Below are 25,940 nucleotides of genomic sequence, written 5' to 3'. Positions count from 1 at the left end.
TACTTGGTCTGAGTCCTATATTTCAATAAAATTGATGTTTTGGCTAATATTCCCATGTTTCTAGAGTCCCTGTGAATATGTGTGTGTGTGTGTGTGTCTGTATGTGTATGTGTATGTGTGTGTGTATATATTTATATTTATATTTATATTTATATATATAAAGTCAGATTTTTGCCACCAGTGCTAGAGTGATAGTATAGGTGTATATGTCTGTTTCCTGCTCTGGACTATCAGATCCTTGAGGTTGACATTCTTTTTAACCATTGTCAATTGTTTTTTCATTCTCCAAGATTTTGTAGATTGTTTTGTTTGTTTGATTTGGTTTGGCTGAGTTTGTGTGTGTGTGTGTGTGTGTGTGTGTGTGTGTGTGTATAAGTAAATAAGCACCACACTAACACTACAGCAAATCTGAACTTCTGGAAGTTCCAGGAACCTACTATTCCAAATGGCAATATTTTTTTTGTGAAATCAAAGTAGGCTGGTTTCCCCAATGGTCTCTCTTACCATTATCTTCTATCATATCTACTTCAGTGCCTAATCAACTATTGTTGTACATCTGGGGTACCATCCAAGGAGCTAGCTAAGTGCAAAGTCACTCGTGTAAAAGTTACTCATGAAAAACTTCTAAGACCAAAACAAAAAAGTCAATCCAAAGAAATGTTCAGTAAAAGTGTGGTATGAACTCTGCACCCAGACATTGAAATAAGTTGCAAGGATACAAAGGTTAAGAAGATAGGGTCCCTAACTTCAAAAATCTCTCCAGTGATACTAGTCCTCCAAAATAATATTTGAGAGGTAGAAGTTATAATTTATTTTCAAACTTACAAAGCAAAATGACTTCAAAAGTATTTAAAAATTTACTATTGAAAGGACCCAAAGTTATAAGGAATATAAATACTTGATAAGGATGTTCCTTGTTGGCTTTAGACCTCCCTAAAATTTTAAAAAATAATTTTTTTAGGGGTTGACATAAAAATCTTTCGGTTGGTGTTTCTTCTGAAATGGTTCGTATGAAACAAAAAGAAGTATTGGGAAAAAAGAAAAAAGCAATAGAATTTACTAATTCAAAAATTATTTTTAAGTTAAGGTAGAATACATAAATTAATGACCCTACAATTAACAGTATCAAAGCAGGACCTAAGTTTACTTCTCAGTGCTGAACATGTTTCTAAGTATTGCTACTACTGAATATCTTTAAATGTTTGACACAGAAATACAACCTGAGCATTCGGCTAAGACCCATTTTTTCCTACACGATTTAAAATGGAAATGTTCAGAGCAAATCCAGAAGTCTAATAATATGTAAGAGAGTAGAAAAGGTAAGTTAAAGATTTAGTTTCCAAAAGTCGATAGTGATGACAAAAATGAAACCGCAGAAAAAACATTCTGCTGGGGGAAGAAAATCTCACAATTTGGCTATTTTTATGCAACAAAAAAACTATCTTCAGCAAATAAGAGGCTTCTTCCCTACCTCCTCATTTTCATTTTTGAATACTATGTTTATTTTTGTCACATTTTTATAAGATAATGTTATATAGACAAACATCCTTAAAATCAAGCAATCCTACAACTTACTGTTATATAATTGTAGTTAGTTATTTTAACTTACGTGTGTATTAGTTTCTTCATCATTAAAAAGGGGGCACTAACACCTATAATATAAAGTGTTAAAAGAATTAAATTTCATGCAAGTAATCAGAAGTAATACCTAGAGACACAACACTTAGAAGTTAAAAGATACTTGGTAAAATTTAATCTCCTTTCTTATTGATGAAGTAGGTGTTTCCTACTGTTTACTGCTACTTGTGAACTAAGAAAAACTGAACATTGGCATCTTGTTGTTCTATTTATAACAAATTTTAACATCTTAAAATAAATTGATTATAGGAAAAATGACAGTATAGACACAGGATTGCAAGACCTTCCCCTCCAAACCAGACACGAAGTCAAAATAATCAACAATAGATCACCAAGTCTATAAATAATGTTACACTACTAATTTCAAGAAATGGTCAAAATATAAAACCATTTGAACCAAACTAAAAGAATCAGCACAGTACTTCTGACCCTGAAGATGATCATTCTACAGGGTCAAAGCTGGGTGCACTAAATTCCATAAATACTTATTGATTGACCTCTAACCAAGGTTGGTCAGATGGGGTTGGGACCTGTACATAGCACAGAGGAGGGAGGACTAGCATTAATTAAAAACATTAAAATGGAAAGCATATCCTGGAGAAGTTAAGTGAGCTTTCAAGATTTTAGCAGAACTTTTTAAGTCACCTATTAAGGACAAAATAATCACCAGCTTGGCCATAGCAACAATTAAATAAGGAGCTCAAAAGCAATAGCTAAAGGTATTTGAAGGCACTTCAAAAAATCAGTATCAAACTGTCATTCCTATATAAAGATAATAGGAAGGCATATTAAATATGAGGAAAATTTAGGAAATATTACCTCCATGAGTCCTTCGTTAAAAACTCTTATTTAGCACTGGGGTTGTGGCTCAGTGGTAGAGCACTTGCCTCGTACCTGTGAGGCACTGGGTTAGATCCTCAGCACCACATGAAAATAAATAAAAAAATAAAGATATTATGTCTATCTGCAACTAAAAATATATATTTAAAAAACAGAGTATTTCATGACCATCTGGTTAGCAAAAGTGAATAAAAATTCTGATAATACTTTAAAAAAAACCTCTTATTTAGTTAATTAATTCAGTCAAACCAATAATGGAGCTAGGATAGGTAATGTCATTGTATGAAATACACATGATTAGCAAGCAATTTATCAAGAACACAAATAATAAGTGTTGGGGTGGATGTGGGGAAAAGGCACACTCATACATTGCTGGTGGAGTTGCAAATTGGTACAGCTGCTCTGGAAAGCAGTTTGGAGATTCCTCAGAAAACTGGGAATGGACCCACCATTTGACCCAGCTATCCCACTCCTCCGTTTATACCCAAAGAACTTAAAATCAGCATACTGCAATGATGCAACCACATCAATGTTTACAGCAGCCCAACTCACAATAGCTGGATTATGGGAGCAACCTAGATGCCCTTCAATTGATGAATGGATAAAGAAACTGTGGTATATATACACAATGGAATATTATTCAACCATAAAGAATAAAATTATGGCATTTGCTGGTAAATGGATGAAGTTGGAAAATATCATGCTAAGTCAAATAGGCCAGGCCCAAAAACCAAAGGCCGAATGCTTTCTCTGAAAAGTAGATGATGATATAAGAATGAAGGAACTTTGGATGGTATAGAGGAAAATGGGGTGGGAGAGGGTGGGGGACAGAAAGATGGTTGAATGAAACAGAGAGTATTACCCTATGTATATATATGATTACATGAATGGTATGAATCTATATTGTGTACAACCACAGAAATGAAAAGTTGTACCCCATTTGAGTACAATGAATCAAAATGCAGTCTGTAAAAATAAAAAAAATTAATAGAAAATTAAAATAAAATATGATTAAGTCTAAATAATTGGTTAATATTATAAAACAATTACTTATAGAACTATACAGTAAAAAAAAATAGATAATAATAAGGAACAGAGGAAAAGCACAACTAATAATAATAAAATTGAGATTGCCAAAAAGGCTAGGAGTTGTGTTGTTATATCCATGGTCTTTGAAGCAATAATATGCTATCACTTAAAAGGTGACCATTAGTAGAACAAGAAGCATTCTATATACTATATTATCAGAAAGATGATCACATATAAAAGAGACAGAAAAGGAAACACTTTAAGCTGGGTGGCAGTGGCACACACCTGTAATCCCAGTGACTCAGGAGGCTGAGTCAGGAGGATCTCAAGTTCATAAGCCAGCCTCAGCAGTTTAGTGAGGCCCTAAGCAACTCAGCAATACCCTGTCTCAAAATGAAAAAATAAAAATAAAAAGGGCTGGGGATGTGGCTCAGTGGCTAAGTGCCTTGGGTTCAATCCCTGGTATGAAGGAAGGAAGGAAGGAATGAAGGAGTGAAGGAAGGAAGGAAGGAAGGGAGAAAAAAGGAGAGGAAACACTTCAAAAGCACTAAAAACAGGAAACTTAAATGGTGCAATGAAGACCAAGAATTTTATAACACTAAATATCAATGGAGTTGCACAAACAACAATAAACAAAAAACTATTTTCTTGATGATTCAAGAAGCAAAACAAACTGCATGTTAAGTTTAAAGGCATACTAAAAGCAAAGTAATTTATTTAGAAATTTCAACATGTGTAAAACAAATGACTAGGTAAAAATTTATCATTTTTATCATTAATTTATTTACCATTAAACTATTTATAAAATAAATCAAAGCTTAAGATTTTAATAGTATTTAAATAATAAAAAATTCAAAGAAAAATGTTTAAAGATTTCTTTTCAAAGGAAAATGTTAAAAGATTTTATTTTAAATAAAAGTGAAACCTGGACTATCCCACAATAGTAATTGTTCTGAGAAGAAAATGAAGATTTCATTTTACAACTAAGTATACAGATTTTATTATTGACCCATTCAGATTTTCATCTTCAGACAGGGGGAAAATTTCCCTGCTGAATTCTGAAAGATGGTCATAAAAAACTATTGTTACTTATTTATAAAACCTATTATGATAATAATTAAACATGTTTCAGGTACTTCATAAATGTGATAATGTTTTATTCATCTAATCCTACCACCAAGCACATAAGTTTCATTGTTACCCAACAGATGACAGACAGCAGTTAGCAATTTTACCCACATCCTGCTGCTAAAAGGTGGCAAAGCTGTGATTTAAACCCTGGCAATCCAACTCAGCAGAGAATTTTTCAAAACTACATTATACAAGCAAAAACTGAAAAAAAAAAAAATCCATTCCCAGAGAACAGGCACACATGTACTCTGGACTCACACAGCCTGACCAGATACCCGGCTAGAATAAAAAAGCTACCTACAGCTCCACTCTCTGGTGGTGATGAGCTTTCTGACAGCCTGTCAGTCCTGGCCAGAATCGACTCTGGACATTAGCTGGACTGGGTCCTTCAAAGTGTGTGCCAGGGTTCCCCACAACCACCCCCACTTCTATGGTCTGAATGCTTGTGTCCCCCTCAAAATTCATATGACATACTAACCTTTAAGGATCCTCATAAGACTCAGAATGGACCCACCAATGACCTAGCTATACCACTCGTTGGTATTAATCCTAAAGAATTAAAGTTAGCATACTAGACAATACATGCATACTTGGGTTTAGAGCAGCACAATTCTTAATAACTAAACTATGGAAGCAGACTAGGTATCCTTCAATGGATGAATGGATAAAGAAAATGTGACATATATTTACATACAACAAAGTTTTATTCAACCGTAAAGAAGAATGAAATTATGTCATTTGCAGAAAACTGGATGGAACTTGAGAACATTAGGTTAAACTAAATAAGCCAAACTCAGAAAGTCAAGGGTTGTATGTTTTCTCTCATATGCAGAAGATAAAGAGAAAAATGGGGGGTAGGGGAAAGATCTCATGAAAATAGAAGGGAAACCACTGTAGAAGGGGGACAAGGGGTTGCAAGGAGGGTCTGGAATGGGTAAGGACTGGGGGAAGAAATTGAGCAAATTATACTGCTATATTGTATGCATGTATGAATATATAGCAACAAATCTCACTATTATGTGTAATTATAATACACCAATCAAATGTTCTAAAAAAAGAAATTCTAACCTCCAAAATGTAATGTTAGGATATAAGACTTTTTGATTAGATCATGAGAGCAGAGCCCTTGTGAATAGGATCAGTGTCCTTGTAAGACCAGTCTTCTAAAGCTCCCTTCACCATATGAGGACACAGCTAGAAGGTACCATTTATCAACTAGAAAGTGGATCCTCACCAGACCCCAATCTCCTGGTGCCTTGATCTTAGACATCCCTGCTCCAGAACAGAGAAATAAATTTCTGTTGTTCATAAACTTCCGCATTTGTGGTATTTCATTATAGCATCCTAAATGGACTGACAACCAGGTTCTGAAATTTGCCAGAAGACAGTCTGGTTATTAAGAATTGTGCTGCTCTGAACCCAAGTATGCATGTATTGTCTAGTATGCTAACTTTAATTCTTTAGGATTAATATAGCTAGGTCATTGGTGGGTCCATTCTGAGTCTTATGAGGATCCTGCACAGAGTTGTACTCACAACTAAGATTTATTACAAAGAAAAGATACAAGGCAAAATCAGCAAAGAAGAAAAGTACATGAGGAGAAGTTTTCAGGAAACCAGGTGTGAGAGTCCTAGAGTCCCCTCCCAGGGGAACTGCTCCAAGCGTGTTCAACTCCTCCAGCACCAAGACTTGGTGACAAGATGGCAACAGGTGAGAACAAGGGACAAGGTTCCTAGGCCAAAGGAGTCATATGCAGCTGGATGGGACAGTTTCCCAGTCCAGTGTGTCTATTTATGCTATTGAGGTCAGAATGCCTCAGTATTTGATGTCTCGAAACATCTCTGAACTAAATGAGTTTTTAAAAGTTATTTAATGGTCTGGCAGCATGAAATTTAGCTAGCATTATAAGTAAAAATAGGCAGAACTCAATATTGTGCTGCTCAAAGTGAAACATTCTCTTTGTTCTTATTTATGTTTATTTACTAGCTTATTTTTAGGAAAAGCTAGAAATTTTCCTACTAATAAAATAAGGCAGGGTTTGTGGTAGAGAATTTCAATAATAGATTTAGAATCAACAATAAAACTTGAAATGACAATAAACAAAAGAATGTGTCCATGGTGCACATTCCTTCTCTTTCCAGAAAGGCCTTATAAAGTTCTTCACTGGCATCCTCCTTCCTATGTAAGGGACAGGATTTATTCTCACCATTACAGTACACTTAGCTTTTCTTTTGGTCTTTGCCTTTCTTCATATATGCTTTTCTCTATTCCTGTTCTTTAATTTGCTCTTTTTCTTTCTATACTCTCTGTCTTAAAGATTCGATCCATGGATCTGACTTTTAATATAAGTAGCATTTTTGCAAAAACCTGTTTGGTCAATTGGGGTTTGAGGCTATTAGAACTTTAGGATCAGAGTGCAGCCTTGTAAGATTTTCAAGTTCACTCTAAGGACCAATTTCATTCTCTACATCAGAAGACTGTCATTTAGCTCTTAAAACAGTAGAAGATTTACAGTCTCTGTCCCCAGAGTCTGCAGTATGCAGGCATCCGGGCACTCAGGTGATAGATACATCTCTTTGGACTGCCCTTCAACTTCGTCCTAAACTAAGAAGACTGAATTCCCACCAGCTTAGTACATCATAATATGTTGTTCTCTTCCTATATATCTGGAATAAAACTTTTTTCCTTATTCTTTCTGAGTTACACTAGGAACGTTTACGTGCACTCTATATTTACCACTTTGATTTTTAAAAACCTGTTTACATTAGCCAGAAAGCAGCCTAAGGCAAATATCTTTAAATAAGTTCAAGAAATTAGTTAAGTCAATGAGATAAAATACTTGAGCCCAATTTGAAGAGCAAATACTGTCTGCATCCATCCAAGCATGCAGTCATATTTTACCCTCTTTATTTTGCTTTTTAATTATAGATATGTTCCATTAAATGACTGACCCATTCTGTACTCTATAGCATTTTTAAAATTTATGGGCTTCTTATTTTTAATGAGGATCTGTAGATTCACCATTTACAACACAATAGCTGACTTTTGCTCCTAAACTCATTATTTTTCCTTCTCATTACTATTACCACAACTATGAGATGTTTTCAGCCAGAGAGTTAGTTGTTATTGCTTTTATGTTTAAAAGAAAAAAAAAATCCCAGCAGATGTCTTTCTTATTCTTTTCATTTAAAACACTACCAAAAAGTCTCATTTCAGTCTTATTTTAATGGCATAGTGTACTAAATTTCAGATGAACATTATGTTGTTTTCATTAAAATTCAACTCATAATTAAGCAATTAAAAGAAAAACCTAGTCTGGTGTGCCGCATGCCTTATTAGACCATTTCACAAACTTAAATATGTAGAAAAAGCTATTTTGCCTTTTATAAGTTAAAGTAGGGAAAAGCCATAATAGTTTTCTGATTTCATAATTCAAAAGTGGTTTTGATTTTAACTGAATTAGTTAATTATGTTACTTTAAATTATTATTTTAATTGTGGTAGTTTACAGGGTGCAGTGTGCTAATTCAATGCATTAATTACAGAATGTAGTTTAACATTTCCATCTCCTTAACTTTTTAATTTTTGATTTAACATGTAATAACTTCATATTTCGGGGGTTCAGTGTGATATTTCATCACATGTTTACAACATGCACTGATCAAATCAGTGTGATTTCACATTTCCACATCCTTAGCATTGCTTTGCATTTCGAGCCCCTAAGCTCCTCTCCTGCAGTTACTCATATATACTAGCTCACTATAAACCATAGCCCCATTCTTCTGTAGAATATGAGAACTGATTACTTCTACCTTTTGGGTCCCTCTTATCTACCCTCCCATTATTCCTCCTCTCCACCCTTCCCAGCCTCTAGTAATCACTGATATACAATCTGATCATCTTTTTTTGAAACATCCACACGTGAGGGAGAACACATGGAATGTGTCTTTCTGCATCCAGCTTATCTCACATGATGTCCCATGTTTCTACACATTTTGCTGCACATACCAGGACCGCATTATTTTTATGGCTAAACAAGACTTCTCTGTGAGAAACCATGCTCCCCTTGAGGCTCGGACACCCAGCCTTGGCATCGCCTGCACGTATACTGCTGAGTGCCACCTGCCAACTGATCACACCACTGGAGATGCAGTGTCACCAGCCATCTTACCAATGGATTCGATGCCTTCATATAATTTTTTTACCTCTATTTTCTTGTAGTGTTCAGAATTATTTGTTTCTAAACTTACTTTTCCCTATATAAATTCCAGAAAGATTTTTCAAACCATAAAGTTGAATATTCTTGAAAAGTAAACAATGTAAGAGGCCTCTTTACTAACTCAAACACTTCCAAGGGAAATGAGATGGAATACCAGTCATTTGACTTACAAACTTAAAAAAAAAAAAAAAAGATTAATACAAGTAATTTCTTGGTAGCTATTACTTCATCTTGGGTCAAAAAGGTCTACTGCAAAGTGTTTAAGTCCCTGTTGGTGCAAAGATCATCATGCCCATCAATTAGGTTTCTGTATGGTATCTAAGATTGTTATCCAATCAGCCTTCTGACACACAGCAGGGTAGGCTTCCTACTGCACAGAGGATGGGGTGGGGGTTGGTTTCAAGTAAACCACCACATGAATCATGCAAGGTAACACTCCTATACTATTCAGCTGATTAGTGAGATTTTACTTTTTAATAATAACAAAATTCTAAAACACAATTTTTAGACAGTGTTATTCTTTACCCAAAAACCTTTTTCTTTACTTCAATAGAATAATAATGGAAAAGATCTTATTAAGGATGAGAAAATAAGAAGGTGAGATAAATAAAACTTTCATTAACTTCCTTATTTCATGAAATTTTAAGTACCATGATCTATCCATTCCTTAAATAAAATTGTTCCTGGCAATAAAATATTAACTAAATTTTTAAAAGCAAAGTCATATTTTAAATGCAGTAAGATTTAAACAGGAATGCAAGACCTTGATTCAGTCGAGACCACTTTTTTAAAAAGAAGTTGGAAAATCACAGAGATTTTTTTAAAGTTACTTCTAAAAGTAACTTAATTGCATTAAGATTTCCATAGTAATGCATATTTTATTTTCTTCTACCACAGGACTATTAGTTTCTGAGAGAGAGACTAGGTCTTGCTTAATTTCAAACCACTGCTATCTAGCACCTGGCAGAAAGCAAGCAGTAGGCACTCAAAACATATTTGATGAATGAACAAATGAATGAATGAATGGAATGAACCAGATTAGTCACCACATTACCATATTAAGTAGAGAAAGTACAAAACATTTTAAATACATTTTAGATAAGCATTTCAATGCAATACTGGATCCAGTTAACAAAGTATTAAGAAGACAATGGAGAAAAAAAGGGGGAAGGGTCATACAAGAGAAAAAAAGGGACAGGAAGAGACAGAGGGAGTTATCAGAGATAGGGAGACAGGGCACAGCTGCAGAGGGAGAGGGAGAGGTCGGGGCGGGGGCCAGAGAGCATAGACTAGAAACACAGAAAATGGCAAAGAAATTGAAAAATAAGGTTAGTACAGAATATGCGCAAAATCTGATGGATATCAGTGCATTGCTAGGTAAAGTTGTCATGCAAGCCATACCACAATCTTCAGTTCACAGGCTACTTAAACTTCTCCTGACTCACTGTTGACATGCAAATTAACTGTTCTGAGGTTGTGTCTTTCTCCTACCCTTTATTTTTCCTAGTCGTAACAGTAACCAGCAGTGACCAGAAACATCCCTCAGGTATCCCTCATTCAGTGGAGAGAGCTCCTTCCTGCAAGCAGCTCTATCCTGAGACTGTCTACTTGTCCAAAGGAAAAGGAATCTTTTCACAAACTGAAGAGTGCCTTGTGGTGTAAATAAATACCATACTACTTCTTTATTATGTAGGTTGAAAAATTTGAACAATATTTAACATAATACTGGGCACATGATACATACTCAAAATGACTCTTCCAAATCAGTTTCCTACAATTTTTTTGTTAAGTAGGGAATAATGTTAGACAACCTCATGAAATTTTGAAAGGACATTTTGAAATGTGATGCTCTGATGTTCACATCTATTTCCATAATCAATTAACTATACAACATTTGATTTTATGATACCATTTGTATCCTCCCTTTTCCTCCTCCTTGATTTAATTAACAATATTTGATTTGATTATCTTGAATTATAAAAAAGTTCTGGAAACCTCATCAACTATAAACAGCCATTATTCTGGTCAAGAACCACTGATGGATGAATGTGATCACTGACCTTTATCAGAATGGGTCCTTCAGACTCACTGCATCCCTGGGCTTTGTTTTCTTTGGAAAGATCTGAAGTAATAAAAACTCATTGCTATGGTTATGAACAATGAGACACAAAAGGTCCTACTTCCAAACCTCTGGTTACATCAGAAACCACAGATTATTCAGAATGAACTTTCTAGGGACAAAGCATACTTCAGAAGGAAATGGGTTTTTAAAAATTATCTATTCTACCTTCACAGAATAGCTGATTAAAAAGCAGCCACGTCCAGACAAGAAGTCTGTTTCTTCTTCTGCAGCATGTTTCTTTCTTCTCTGTCCTTGGTCCTTTTTACTTCCTACAAATCAACTATAAATATACAAGTAACTTTATAGATAAAATTGTGCTTTGCTTAGCACAAAAATGGTTTCTGCTCATCTGTATAAACCTATTATTTTTTTCAACAAATTGATCATGTTTTCAATCAATTTATCATTTATGAAATGCTTAATTTTCTTTCCTGATTTTAACATCAAGGTTTCTCTTCCCTCCTAAAATTAGACCAAAATATTATCTACAAATTGTCAAAGAAAAACAAGTCATTCAATATTTACTAGAATACAGTAAGGAAACATTACTCAGGACCACTGCAATAGGCAGAGGGACCACAGCAGTGGGACTTTGCAGTGGGCACAACTCCAAACACAGCATGGGCAAATGTGGATTTATAGCCAAGGTGCAGAAAAGTGAGTGGAAGGAAAACTGACTGAAGTGTCTGGGGTCAAGGAGATTCTGGCTAAACTGACCTATCAGGATTCTTGCTGCAGGCAGGCAAGGGTGATCAGACATTACTTGGAGCTGAAGAAGGACAAGGAACCTGATCATATATGGTAATCAATTATCTAAGGTGGGAGGTTTTTGCTAAATTGATTTAGGGTTCTTTGCTAAAACTGGATTTTATAAGGACATCCACAGATGGGCCTAAATCCTTGGTGAGGTCACCATTTAAATAAACTCTCCTATTAGAGCAAATATGTCTCTGAACTTTGAACTACATGAGCTTTAAAATTTGGTGAAACTAACCAGTATCTTTGTGTCAGTCATTTATATTCAGATTTGTGTTTTGATCAGAAGCTGATGGTGGAATGCTCTAAGAAAATGAAGGCCAAGATTTAAGAGATGGGAGGAGACTCTGGGAACTGTAGCTCTGTTGCTTCCCCGATGTTCTGACCTCAGAAAAACTCCTCAGCACCCTTGGTCTCCATTTGCCATCTGTATCTGGAGCAGATGCTGAGCAGTGTGCTTTGTCTCTCAGGCAGAAGTAGTCAAAGGTTATAACTCATTGCTACAGTTTTACTTTCCTGGTATAATCCTTGTACTATACCTAACCTACTCCCTGCTTTCGAGACTCTGGATCTGAGAGTCCTTCCCCAGCATCCTGTAACACTTAACATGTGACCTGGGAGTAGAAAAAAATTTTCTCATCATGGAATGGAGAGCCTTACAAGTAGATGTTATCAGTCTGTGTATCTGTGTGTCTGTGTGTGTGTGTGTGTGTGTGTGTGTACACATACACTCGATATTTTTTCAGCGTGATGTTTAAACATGCTGATAAATTAAGCTAATATGTTATCACTATTGATTCTCTTTTCAGGAACAAGAGGTCTACATGACATTCAAAAATAAAAGAATTTAGGGAAAAAAGAATGTAAAAGACACTTTACAACTTATCAATATGCAAAAATAAAGATCTTTCATTTCAAAACAAACATGTTGTGAATAGAAAAGTAATAAGGTCTTTATGATACATACAGAAATAGCCAAGTTCAAAACTAATCATCACACACCCAGAAGTAACATATGCATTTTGAGTACTTTTTAAAATTGGTACTTCCTCCATAATTTTGTTTGATGATCCTTGTATTCTGTTCAAGGAGAAGACTGTGATCTAAGAAACTAGTCATTTTAAGACAGCTATAATCGATGACAAACAAAGTGTTCTAACTATACCAACCCTCTGAAGATAAGATAGAAGCATTCTCTGATGTGTTCATGGACTCTTAACACAAAAAGATAGACAGGGCTTCCTGAAGTGAACCTTCCAAAATCGTTGGCATAATATATTTAATTCTAGCTATGAAACATAGGATACAAAGTCCCCAACTTTTCATGATTCCATTTTAGCATGTTACTTAGACTTCTTTATGATCCGACTAGAGTCACATAGAAAATGCTAGAGAAATGCTATGTGAGTTTGTCAAAAAACATCCTGTCCACCTTCTGTATTCATTTAATATGAAAAAATAACTTCTTTGGTTGTCATAGTCACTGTAATATTGTAATATAGTAATAAATATTAGAACTAGGGAATTTTGTAAAAATTTAAATTTATGAGTCAATTCATTTCCATTCCCTTAGTCACCCTACCTGTATGTCTCATTCAAACCCAAAACTTCCCATTCTCATTGAGACCTTGCTTTCCACTTCACAATGGCAATCACAACATGAACTTCCATGTGCTCTCACTACCACAGGGACCTACTGCATCCACACCTGGTTTCTCCTCCAGCCTCACATGCCCAGGGATGAACCTGCTAATTCTCCTGGATTGGTCAGTTTTGCACATACAGTTCTCCACTTTCTCCTCTTAATCGCTTGTTTTTCCCATTCTATGGGACTATTTTCATTAGCATGAAAATAGGCTGCAATAGCACTCTTTTTATCAATTACTTTTCCCTATTGTACATACCCTCATTTCTCTGCTTTGCTCTTTTGTAGTAAAATTCCATACTTTATAGTAATATTTTACCTACATAATGACTTAGGAATCTAATTTCCTTAATTTAATGATAAAATAGACTCTCTTTCTTGTGTCAAGCCTATAAGCACACCTGAGGTCCGACAATCCAACTCTCCAATCTCCCTTTCATTCACCAGTGATCAAGACATTTCAATCATAATTTAAATAACAATGCTGCTGAGAATATACAAGGCAGCAGAGAATCCAGCTGCTTCCTTTATAATTGTCCTGGTTCCATAACAGCACTATTAACAAAACCTGATTTCTTCACTTCAGAAGATGTGCCAGATTAAACAGCATTTTAAAATGTGAGAAGTACTAAGAAATAAGAATTAAGGGGCTATGTTTACATTAGGACATGTTACCATTAGGATACTAATATTTATCACTAACATTTTTCCTTTGATTCATTGTTGAAAATAAATCATCCCAATATAATTATATACATGTTTACTTAAAAATTTACATGTTTGTATAAAATATTTTTAAAGCATAAGAAGAAAAGGACACTCATTAACTAAATGGATGACCATATAAAATATGGACAGCATTATTTAGGCAGGGAAAAGAAACTCTTAGAAGAATCTCACACACCAGTTAATATTCAATAAAAAATGTGGCCTCGTCAGAGGAATTCAACAAGAAAGAGGAATGTGCCCTTTGCCTGTCCTGCTAGAATGGACAAGTACAATCTTGGATTTAAGGCTCAAAAGAATTTCAAATCATTCAATCAGATGCAAATACCAATCAAAACAATGTTTCTCCTTTGGCCAATAATTTCATGATTTTGAACCACAGAATTAGTTCTGTTCTATAAAACGGAGCCTAATGTAAATAGGCTCTGTTGCACACAGAATTTTGTGGCTATTTTCCATGTAATCCCAAAAGGAATTCTTGCCAAAGTTTGATTATAAATGTAATGTAAAAATTATAAATGAAATGTTAAAAAAAATCATTATATAAGAAGCTTATACAATCTTACTAAAGATTATTATAAACTGGCTGGAAAAATATGTGTATTTTTAAATATAATATTCCATAAAATTGGACTGAATGTATGTCCTGACAAGAAAAATGAAGGAAATTAGCACTTAGAAGCAGCACTAGCATTTGGTCCCTGGATCTGAAACCAGAGAAGCCGACAGAGAGCGTAGTCATTTTTAGGTCAATATAACATGTTGGCAAATGTCACATAAGCCTTAGCTTTCGAAATTAGCATTAACCTTTAATCGTTTTCCAGAACTGCCTTTAGTAGTTATCTAGTTCAATCAGCTCACTTTGCAAATTAGGGACTAAATTTCCAGCACTATTAACAGGATTGTCCCAAGGTTACCCAGAAAGAAATGAGAGACCTGGGGCTAGAACCCAAGTTCCTTATTCTCTCTCCAAAGCAATTAATTCCATTCACTTCAGAAGATGTGCCAGATTAAACAGTATTTAAAAATGTGCAAAATTTCTGTTCTGCAGAGTTCAAAGTGATTTTAAATTTTGAAAATCACTGTATATTTTTTCATTATAAGCTAAAGGGACTATGAAGTAAAAGCATGCTTTTATAATACATTTTATAAATCATAACATTTTTGGAAGAATCTAAAATGTGATATTCATTAAGTCTAATTTATGTCTCTTGAAGTTGTTCAATTGGTAATAAACCTTTTCAAGAAACAGAAATTGCAGTCCTTTTCCACTAATGTCTCCTTAAACTTAGTTATCTGTGTCTTTAATGCAAATTCATTCTTTAGCATGACAAAAGTTCTGTTGATGAGTAGTTGGTACTATACATAGCCTGAATATGGAAGTGTAAGTTGATTGTCAAAATCCCTGAATTTGAACATTGAGGGGTAGTGAAATGTTCTCTTCTAAATGATACATTCTCTGGTAGCCCTGGTGTGCTTCAAATATTCCAATCGTACACCTGTTGTCCAGGCTAAGTACTGAAAATAGCTCTGTTTACTCTTGAAAGTATCTTGGTTTGACAAAATCATTTGATCACCCTAATGATGCTCTTTCACATCCCTCTGCATTCACACTCACCTTGATTTCTCTTTCCCAAATGTTCTCCTGGAAAAAAATCATTCACATTTCCATTCAAGTTCTACTTCCTCATAAAGATCTCCTCGTACTAATGACTTCTGCCCCTGATTACACTGCATATAAAATTCCATTACAGCTATTATTTCACTGTATTACAACTGTTTATGTGCCTGAATTCCACTAGGCCATGAGTTCCTTGTGAGCAGTGATGAGTGTCTCTCCATCTGTCCAGCACCCAATACATGCCACATAGAATCATTCACACAGTTCCTACTCAATTAATGAATTTATCACATGCCCTATTATATAAAAATTTAACTGTTAGATATTTGTATTTTTGAAAGTCTTGGCATGTTGAAGGATGGGGATGATTCAATTCTGATATGATTTATATCATGAAAGATATAACCATAAGAGAATTCTAGGCATAATTCCCTGCCTATATGCAAACTAAAAGTGTTAGTCTACATTTATAAATTCTTAGGTGAGCTTTAATAACACTTATTAAATATACTCAAACATACAACCTATCATGTATATCTATTTCAGCACCTAAGATAAATCACACAGATGAACATGGTAGGCAGCTAGCAATTAGGTATTTCAATTTAATAGTAAAACGCATGAATGTCTTCTCAGTTCTGTTCTTTTAAGCTGAATGAACATTTTTATCTTGTTCAGTTTCAACCGTGGGTATGCTGTGACTGGAATATTTAAGAGGAGCTAGAATAAAATGATTGATGGTCATACAACTATTCCTTTTCCATTTTAAACTACTATCTTTATTGGGCTAATTACAGTGTTCTCAAACATTTGTGTACATAAGAATTACATGTATATGTTGAAAATTAATATTCCCAAGACTTGGTGGGACCCAAAAATCTGTACCTTTAAAAATCACTCTAAGCAATTGATTTCTATATAGGTGGTTTTAAGTTTGAACTGCAAAAAATACTGAAAGGTAATGGGACTTCTTAAAAGTAAAGACATGGTACAAGGTCCATTGTAAAGAATTATTTAATTACAAAGTTCCAGGTTATTTCCACTCTAAACTAAATAGAGGAACAAAAATACTTGTAAAATCTAAAACTGATGAGCTTGAGATCTTAGCCCATTCACATGTACATAGGCGTGTGTATAAAATGTTTTACATATATATTGCACTCCAGATATAAATTCATATACAGTCATCCCTCTGTATCTGTGGGTGAACTGTTCCTGGATACCCATTAGATATCAAAATCTGCAGATGCTCAAGTCCCTTATATAACAATATTTGCACATAACCTACGCACATCCTCTGGTATGCTTTAAATCATCTCTAGATTACTTATTCTATTAAAATAGTTATTATATCATATTATTTAGGGAAAATGGCAAAAAAGCCTATACATATTCAGTACCAACCCAATTTTTTCCAAATATTTTTGATCCACCATTGTTTGAATCCATAGATATGGATCCTACATATATGGAGGACTGACTACACACATGTTATATATTATACACATAATTTGTTACAAATTATGAGTACATTTTACATGTTACTATATAAAACAACAGGTTGAAATACCTAAGAATTCAGTAGGACAGAGACTTGGATATAAAACAGGTAAAGGAACACAACCTTTCTTTCACAGTTGAACTAATATGAACCATGGTGTGAACTTCGATTCCTTCTAGCCTCAAATACAGCTTTTGTAGTGCCCAGGAAGCTGAAAAACATCTCCTTTAAAAGTTTAAATATCTACTTGAAGGGGTAAATGTCCTCTGAGTAAGAGGTGCACCCTACAGTGGACTTTCCTTGTCTTTTCATTCAGGGTAGGTAGAGGGAGTGCCCAGGCAGATTGTGTTAAGGGACACAAGACCTGCTCATATACCACTGCTTACAGGCAACACTCTCAGAGTCAGAGAAGCCAACAATGGTAGAAGAAACTTACAGCAGCCACCTGTAATAATCTACTTATCTTTTCATATAATAAATATGGACAATTAAGAATCACAGATTATTTATAAACTAATGACACAAAAGAGAAATTTCTAAATAAAGACTAACTGATTCAGGAGGAAATAAGATTGCTCCAGTAAGAGAAGAGATCTTTAGCCAGTGGCACACACCTGTAATCCCAGCCACTCGGGAGGCTAAGGCAGGAGGATCAAAAATTCAAAGCCAGCCTCAGCAACTTAGCAAAGCCCTAGGCAACTTAGTGAGACCCTGTATCAAAATCAAAAAGAAAGAGGAGAGAAAAAGAGAGAAGATCTATAAAGTAATTCTTGTAAGTATTCTAAGAAAGATCCATGAATATATCCATTCATGAACTGGAACAAACCAACATTTCAAAACAGAGTGACTCTAAGTAAGAATCCATGAAAATTAACAAATAATTACCAAAATAAAGGAAAAAATTCATTAATTTTCCTGTTGGGAAAAAAATGAATAATGGAAAGTAATAAAACAATACTCTTCAATATAAAAATTGAAGAATAGAGAATAAATCCAATGGGTCCAAAATCCACCTAAGACATATCGGTAATAACAAAGACAATGAAGGGGTAAAAAATAATCATACAGTAGAAGTTTCTAGAGCCCAAGACATGACTCCCCAGATAAAAGGGTTCAGTAAATGTGGTTGGGGAAAAATGAAAAGCCACCTGGAAACACGCTCATTAAGGTCAGCACATCTCAAGAAGGTGCCCCTCATCCTTCTCCCTGCACCTTCTGCTCGGCCCGACCCACACGGTGTGCACCCCGGGCTCAGCGCTCGCGCTGCTTCTCTCCATCTCTTCTCTGTTTCCCTCTTTTGACTTCATGCAGACACATCACTTTGAATGCTGCCTACATATAGAAAACTTTCGGTTTTTTACCTCTATTTCCAACTTCTCCCTCGAATTCATGATATCAAACTGATTTCCTTTCTTGTCATCTAACAGAAATAGCAAATATGTGACTAAAATAGAACTTTATACCAGTGTCTGTTCCAAATGGCTCCTCTTGCAGTCTTCCACACCTCAGTAGGCAGCAACACCATTAATTGTGTTGCTTAGGGCATAAAACCACAGGCACCTTTAACTCCTCGCTTCCTCATACTACGCAAGGTAGACATCAAACATGAATTCGCAGGAAAGGTGTGTTCAAGAAGAATATGAACTCCTTAACACTATGATGAAGTTGCATCTTCTCTCTCTCCGACCTCTTATGCTCTGTATTGATTATAGCTCTCATTCAAATGAAACATTTTTTAAGAATATGAGAATTCATCTCCTTGCTGATGGTATAGACATTGCATATTCTACAATAAACTTACATAATGTTTTAAATTTTGGAAATTGGTTTTGTTTCAAATCATCAAAGTATGAAAGACATCTCTATTTATTAAATTAAATGTCCACTCTATAAATGTTGAAAACATAAAAGTAATGAAAGCAGGAGTTAGCTAAAAGTAGAGATAGAAAAAATATAAGTAATGAAAGCAGGAGTTAGCTAAAAGTAGAAATAGAAAAAATATAGGGGGGTGGAAAACCTGCAATTAAAAAGTAGAAAATCACAAGGCACAGTCAAAAATTGATGGGTCACAAATAGAAGTTTTATGAATTATTTATTATTTATTTATTATTTATTATTTTTTAGAATTATTTTACTATGTCTACTTATATAATGTTTTACTAATCTACTTATATAATGTTTTATATAAGTAGATTACATACATAATCTACGTATTAAGTAGATTAGAGTGAGTGGGAAGGGAGAACATGTATAGGAGAGAGAAACTTCTTACATGTAATAAAGGGGAATCAATAGCTATTTTAAACTAATATATTAAAATAAAGTATATGCATCTTATTTAAGACACCAAAACAATCATAAAGTGATTAAAAATGATCACTTCTAATGAGCAGGGATGGAGCACAGTGCAATGAGCCTTACTCTTCATTTAGCATCCTCTTCAGGGTTTGAATTTTTATTATGGCATATATAGCTGTTAGAGTAATTAAATGAACAAAGACATGAAATATTAATAAATAATAAGGCAAATAATCACAGCCAATCTAGTTTTATGTCTTGTTTTCCACAAACACTTACTTGAATACATTTTTATGAGACAGCAATTTGTATTTCACTGTTGGTCAGAAACATAAAGGATACAAATACTGATCTGGGCTACTTTAGTTTTCCCTTTTAACCCACTGCATCAGTAAGAAATTGGCTAACTAGTGCCCTGTCCAAATATGCTGATACTAGCATATACATCTAGTAAAATAATAGTATAAAAAGTCTTTCACATCTAGAATGAGAAGAGCTCACACACCGATTGGCGGTGACTCCTGAGGCCCTGCAGGCCTCAGATCCCTCCAAAGGGAGACAGACAGTTTCAGGAGAACGAGTATTCCCACTGCCCTAGTGCTACCTCTTGTCCTACTTCCATGCCTATAAACATGGCACTATTTTTACCTTGAATAATGCATGGCTTGGTGGCCTGCGATATTAAAATAGAAGTCTGTTGTGTGCTTCATCTCGTTGGTGTGTCCAGTGGCCTCAATCCAGTGTCCTATTGGGAGACAGTAAACACCATCCACCAGGTTGTTTTCATTGTAAGTACAGCAACGGTCGTGGTGAGGCCCATTGCCTAGAACAAGAAGAAATGACAAATGGAGCAATTAAATCAGTGTTTTGCTTAAACAACCTCCAAGTGGCTGATGCAAGATTAATTTTAAATGAAAATAAACATAAAGCTGCTTAATCTATACATTATGCTATGAGCAAAAACAGGGTGGACTGAAAAATGCAACCAGTATTTATAAGGAGTTACTTATGAAGATCACAAGATGCTAAGCTTCCTTCGAGTACATGAGTTTTAAAACAATTAACTCTTTCAGAACTTCATGGTACCTTTCAGGGCCCTAAGAGTCCGACTGTGAATCATTTAGCAGCCCAATAACCTACTAAAAATGGGTATTTAAAGCCATTAATGCTCCTGTGTTACATAATTTTGTCTTCATGGTAAGCAAATTTATGACTAAAACCAGTAATAAAGTTCAAATAATAAATGGATAAATTAAAAAAATGCAAAATAATTTTTAAAGGAGCACATCCAAATTAATTTTCAAGTAAAATAGGGGTTGATGAGGAAACAGTCTCACAGAGATTAACAAGCTTGCCCAAAGTCACGGAACCACCAAGAGCTGAGTGAGCAGTAACCGAATTCCCCTAGTACTCCCTGCTAAGGCAATTCATACCTTCATGTATTCTCTACCCACATCATACACACAGACACACCATCTTCCTTCCAGGGCCAGAAGCACAGGAGATAGAGGCAGAAGAACATGTCTCTGAAAACACTATATGCCTACTTCACAATGCTATCCCATGTCAACTACACGAGACACTGTGGTCTGAAGGTCTGTGTTCCTCCCAAATCCATGTTGAAATCAGAACCTCCAAGGTGACAGTATTAGGATCTGGGGCCTTTTGGAAAAGATTAGGTCATGAGGACAGAGTCCTCAAGAATGGTGTTAGTGCCCTTATAAAAGAAGCCCCAAAGAGATTCCTCACCTCTTCTACCATGTGACACAGGAAGTAGATCCCATCTGTGAACCCAACTGTGAGCCTTCCACAGACACTGACTCTGTTGGTGCCTTGATCTTGGATTTTCCACATCCAGAATTATGAGAAACAAACTGCTGTCATTTTTAAGCCCTCTATCTGTGGTATTTTGTTAATAGTATTCCAAATGATCTAGACACTAAGTTGCTTTAAATTACTATAAAAATGCTGTTATATATAGATTATATATACATTATGCTTGTTAAACTTTATGCAACCATTCCATTTCAAATCAATCCTTTCTTCATACTCTCATAGATTATAATAAAAACTTATAAACAAAATAAATGTCTCAGTGGTTTATAGGAAAAATTACATTTGCTATGAATATAAAATTTTAAATCATTTGCTACTTGCTCTGTCTTACAAAATACTTAACCTCAACTTTCCTAGAAACAAAATCTAAAAAAAAAAACCTTTAAGTTACCAGACAATTCTCTGAAATATAACTCTCTTCCATCAGCTAGAAGTGATGATGCCCTTAATAAATCATTACTGATCTTCCTAGATCTGAATCCTAGTTTTTCTTTTTATGTTTTTTTTCTCTTAATAGCTACAAGGCACTACAACACTTCTCCATTAACTTTGATATTTAATAGATGATAGTCAAAATACATTAGTAACCCCACTTCTACAAGTACATCCAACAGAATTAGTAGCAAGAGTAAAAATACATGCAGAGATACATGTGTATAACAATATGTTTTTAATAGCAAATACTGTAAACCATGTAAACATATTCACCCTTCTATATATTTACTAAGGCAGGTACTATGCTAGATCAAGGTAAGGATTTAGGAATGTACAGTAAGAGTTATTTTAAAATTCTGAAAATTTTAAGCAGGCATGGGTATGACCAGATTTTTATTTTGAAAAGACCTTTCTGGTTACAGAATAAAAAACTGGCTCAAGAACAATGAGACAAAAGTAGAGAGTGCATTTAGGAAACTCCTACATTAGTCCTGGGAGGTGATGATGAAACCTTGTTGGTAGAAATAGAAAGGATTAGGTAGATTCACACAGGAAAGGGCACAGGATCTGTGAATAATCTCGGCATGGGAAAGTGGAGAAGAAATGGAATCAATAACAACTCCTAAACTTCTAATGAATATAACTCAATAGAGAGTAATACCATTTGCTGAAACGCAAAATCTGGAAGAAACTGGTTTTAGAATGTTGAGTTGTGACATGTCCAAAAGGAGATGTCACATAGACTTGGAATTACTAGCTTGATACTCAGACCAGATCTGAACTAAAAAATAAGGTTATGAGCCATCTGAGAATAAATGGTATTTGAGATAAGGATATAGATGACTCATAAAGGAAAAATATATATTGATTGAAAAGAGAAGAGCTCAAAACCAAATCCAAAAGCATTTCTACATTTAAGAATTGAACTGATAAGGATAACCTTACAAAAGATGAAGTTGGAGAGAAAAAGTAGGAGTAAATGACTGAAAATGTAAACACAGACAAAAACCAGACTGATGCCTGCCTGGCATTAGCAACGGTTACATCTTGGAAATGGAACTGGACAGAAGGGGACTGTTTCACTCAAAACTATTCTAAATTGATTGGATTTGTTACAAAGAGTTGGTATTGAAAGAATATCTTAATAGTTAATATTTTATAATTTTAATGAAAGAGTATCTATGTGCCCTACTGATCAATACAATAAACTAAGGACAATTTAAATGATACCTCTTATATAAATATAATTATTAAGGAGTTCAAGTGTTTAAGAGAAAAATTTTATGTCTCATCATTTTCCTAAGAATTCTTGATTGCTAGTACTAGTTTTTGAATACTAATTTTTACACATATATGTTTAAGGCAATGTTTAACAGAAGTATTTCATATATAATAATTTAGGATATGTAAACTATTTTGTAGTCTAAAGTGTCTTTTAGAGGATGAGTCATTGTCTTTTTTTTTCCTAGTCTAAAGAAATATCAAAGATGAATAATAAAAGAAAACTTGTTTGGGGGATTTTGGCACCCAGGAATATATAGTAAATATATTTTTCTCTATTCCTTGCAGAATAGCTAAAGCAGTAGACATTAAATATAAAGAGCTGGACACAGTGGTGCACACCTGTAATCCCAGCAGTTTGGGAGCTGAGGCAGGAGGATCAAGAGTTCAAGGCCAGTATCAGTAAAAGTGAAGTGCTAAGCAACTCAGCGAGATCCTGTCTCTAAATAAAATACAATATAGGGCTGGTGATGTGGCTCAGGGGTCAAGTGTCCCTAAGTTCAATCCATAGTATCCAAAAATAAATAAATAAATATATACATATATATTTACTTAATATAAATAAACATTTATATGTGTGTGTGTACACACACACACACACACACACACACAGACACACACATACATACAAACTTAAGACAACTAAACAAAGAGAAGCCAAATCACCCAGGGACATTGTAACCTAAGGAACAAGATAATAATAAGTTCACTGGAGTGTTGTCTGTTGTTTTTTGTTTGTTTATTACCTTATATATCCCAGAATTGGATCTGAAAAGCCAGCAACCTAATAACATGTACGGAGATGGACAAAAGAAAATGCAAGGGGAACTGCATTCTCTCTAGCCAAAGGAAAAGAAAAGGAGAAGTCCAAGAAAATTAAAATATTTTCAATAACTGCTCGGTGCCAGTCAAATAACACCAGTGTAATGGCCTCACACCCACCCATACCAGCAAAAGCAGTGTGGAGCCTAGACTTCCATGCTCACTTTGGTAATGTGGAAGAAGACCAAGTAGGGAACCAAGATTTCTAGAACCGTGCTTAGTGTCAGTGGAGACCAGGCGGGGAGGTGAACTACCTACCACCTTTACTTAGCAGGACATGGTGCACCTCCCACGGAAGAGATGGCAGAGGAGGCCTAGTGGAGAGGCAGGATATTCAAGCCCCTCCAACTCCTGCCAACAATGGAGGCCAAGTAGGGAGCAGTAACAAGCACTTCTCCATCTCTCAGCCAGGAAGGGATCAGTGGAAATTTATTGGAAACCTTTAATTTCCACCCTATTCAGTAGTAATGAGAAGTCCAATCCCTTTATTAATGAACATTGAGTGAGGAACCTCAGCAATGACACAGCACCCTTGGTTTTCTGCTGAACAGTGTCATAAGAACCAAGATAAAACTCAAGGTTTTATAAGATCCAGAGTCACTTTATACACAAAAGTACAGATTTCAATTGAAAGTCAATCATTATATCACAAATGATGACAATCTCAAACCAAATGAATAAAAGATGCTTGGAAGATGTCCATACCAAGATGCCAGAGATGCTAAAATTATCTGACAAAGATTTTTGAAAGCCTCAATGACCCATTATGATGTATTTCAAACAAATGAAAAATCAGAAAATCTCAGCAAAGAAATAAAAGATGTAGTGAAGAACCAAATTGAAATTTTAGAAGTAAAAAATATAATTGAAATTTTAAAAAAGAAAAATCAGTGGATGAACTCAAGAGCAAAGTAGAAGGGGTGCAGGTAAGAATCAGCAAATTTCAAGATAGAATCATACAAGCTACCCAATCAAATCCAGAAAAAAAAATCCAAGAGAAAATAGACTAAAAAATAAAAAGAGCCTGAAGGCACTGTGATTCTATAATGAAAGATTTAACATGCAAGTAATTAGAATCCTAGGAGGAGCAAAATAAATGATAGGGCAGAAAAATACTTGAGGAAATAATCCCTTAAGACTTTTCAAATTTGGCAAGAAGTATAAATCTAAAAATGCTAACCAAAATCTAAACAGGCTAAATCCAAAGAAATATTTTCCAATACTTATCATAATCAAACTTCTAAAAATGAAAAATGAAAAAATCCTGAAAGGAGACAGAGTAACTAAAGAGAAAAACAATACCAATGTCAGCAGATTTTTCATCAGAAGCCATTCAGGACAAAGGAAGTAGAACATTTTTTAAGTGATAAAAGAACTATAAACCAAGAATTATATTATACCCTGTGAGTATATCCTTCAGGAAGAAAGAAAAAATAATAACATGCTCAATGAAAGAAAACTAAGAGAATTTTTGCCAGGTGAACTATGGTTAGTGGAACACATGTAAAAAGAAATCTTTGACCATTCAGGGAAAAACATGCAGAGGAAATATTTAAGGCAATTACAGTGTAAGTGGGGAAAAGCAAAGATATAAAAAAAGGAAGTAATTTTTCTACAATTCAAACTGGCAAAAGGATGTCACCAGTCAACTATGATGTTATGTTAAAATAAGTAATAAAAATGAAATTCTAATAAACAGTTCAAGTACAAACCATACATGCCATATGAATGCAAGAAAACAGAAAACAACCAGAAACAAAATATAAAATGGCAAACTTAAGCCTCAACAATTACATTAAATATAAATAGACTAAATACATCAATTAAAATAAAGAGATTGGCACAGTGGAATTTGAAAACATGAACCAATTATATGCTGTCTAGAAGAAACTCACTTTATATAGGCCAGTGAGAAGTAGAAGTATAGAAGCAATATATCTTGCAAACATTAATCAAAAGAAAGCATAAGTGATTACATTAAGATCATGTAAAACAGAATTCAAAGCAAAGAAAATTAATAGGAAAGTTATATGATGTTAAA

The 25,940-nt window shown here is 34.6% G+C and overlaps 1 protein-coding gene across 1 annotated transcript in view; it reads right to left on the bottom strand.

The window, feature by feature from the left end:
- The window catches only part of Epm2a (EPM2A glucan phosphatase, laforin), an 89,081-nt gene that overhangs the window by 29,417 nt on the left and 33,724 nt on the right, over positions 1-25,940 (bottom strand). The window contains exon 2 of the mRNA XM_047559032.1: positions 20,174-20,348. Within this exon, the coding sequence (XP_047414988.1) occupies positions 20,174-20,348 (175 nt within the window). The remainder of the gene's footprint in view (positions 1-20,173; positions 20,349-25,940) is intronic.

The sequence above is a fragment of the Sciurus carolinensis genome, chromosome 7 (genome assembly GCF_902686445.1).
Source record: "Sciurus carolinensis chromosome 7, mSciCar1.2, whole genome shotgun sequence".
Classification (NCBI taxonomy): Eukaryota; Metazoa; Chordata; class Mammalia; order Rodentia; family Sciuridae; genus Sciurus; species Sciurus carolinensis.
This window is presented reverse-complemented; position numbering and strand designations above follow the sequence as displayed.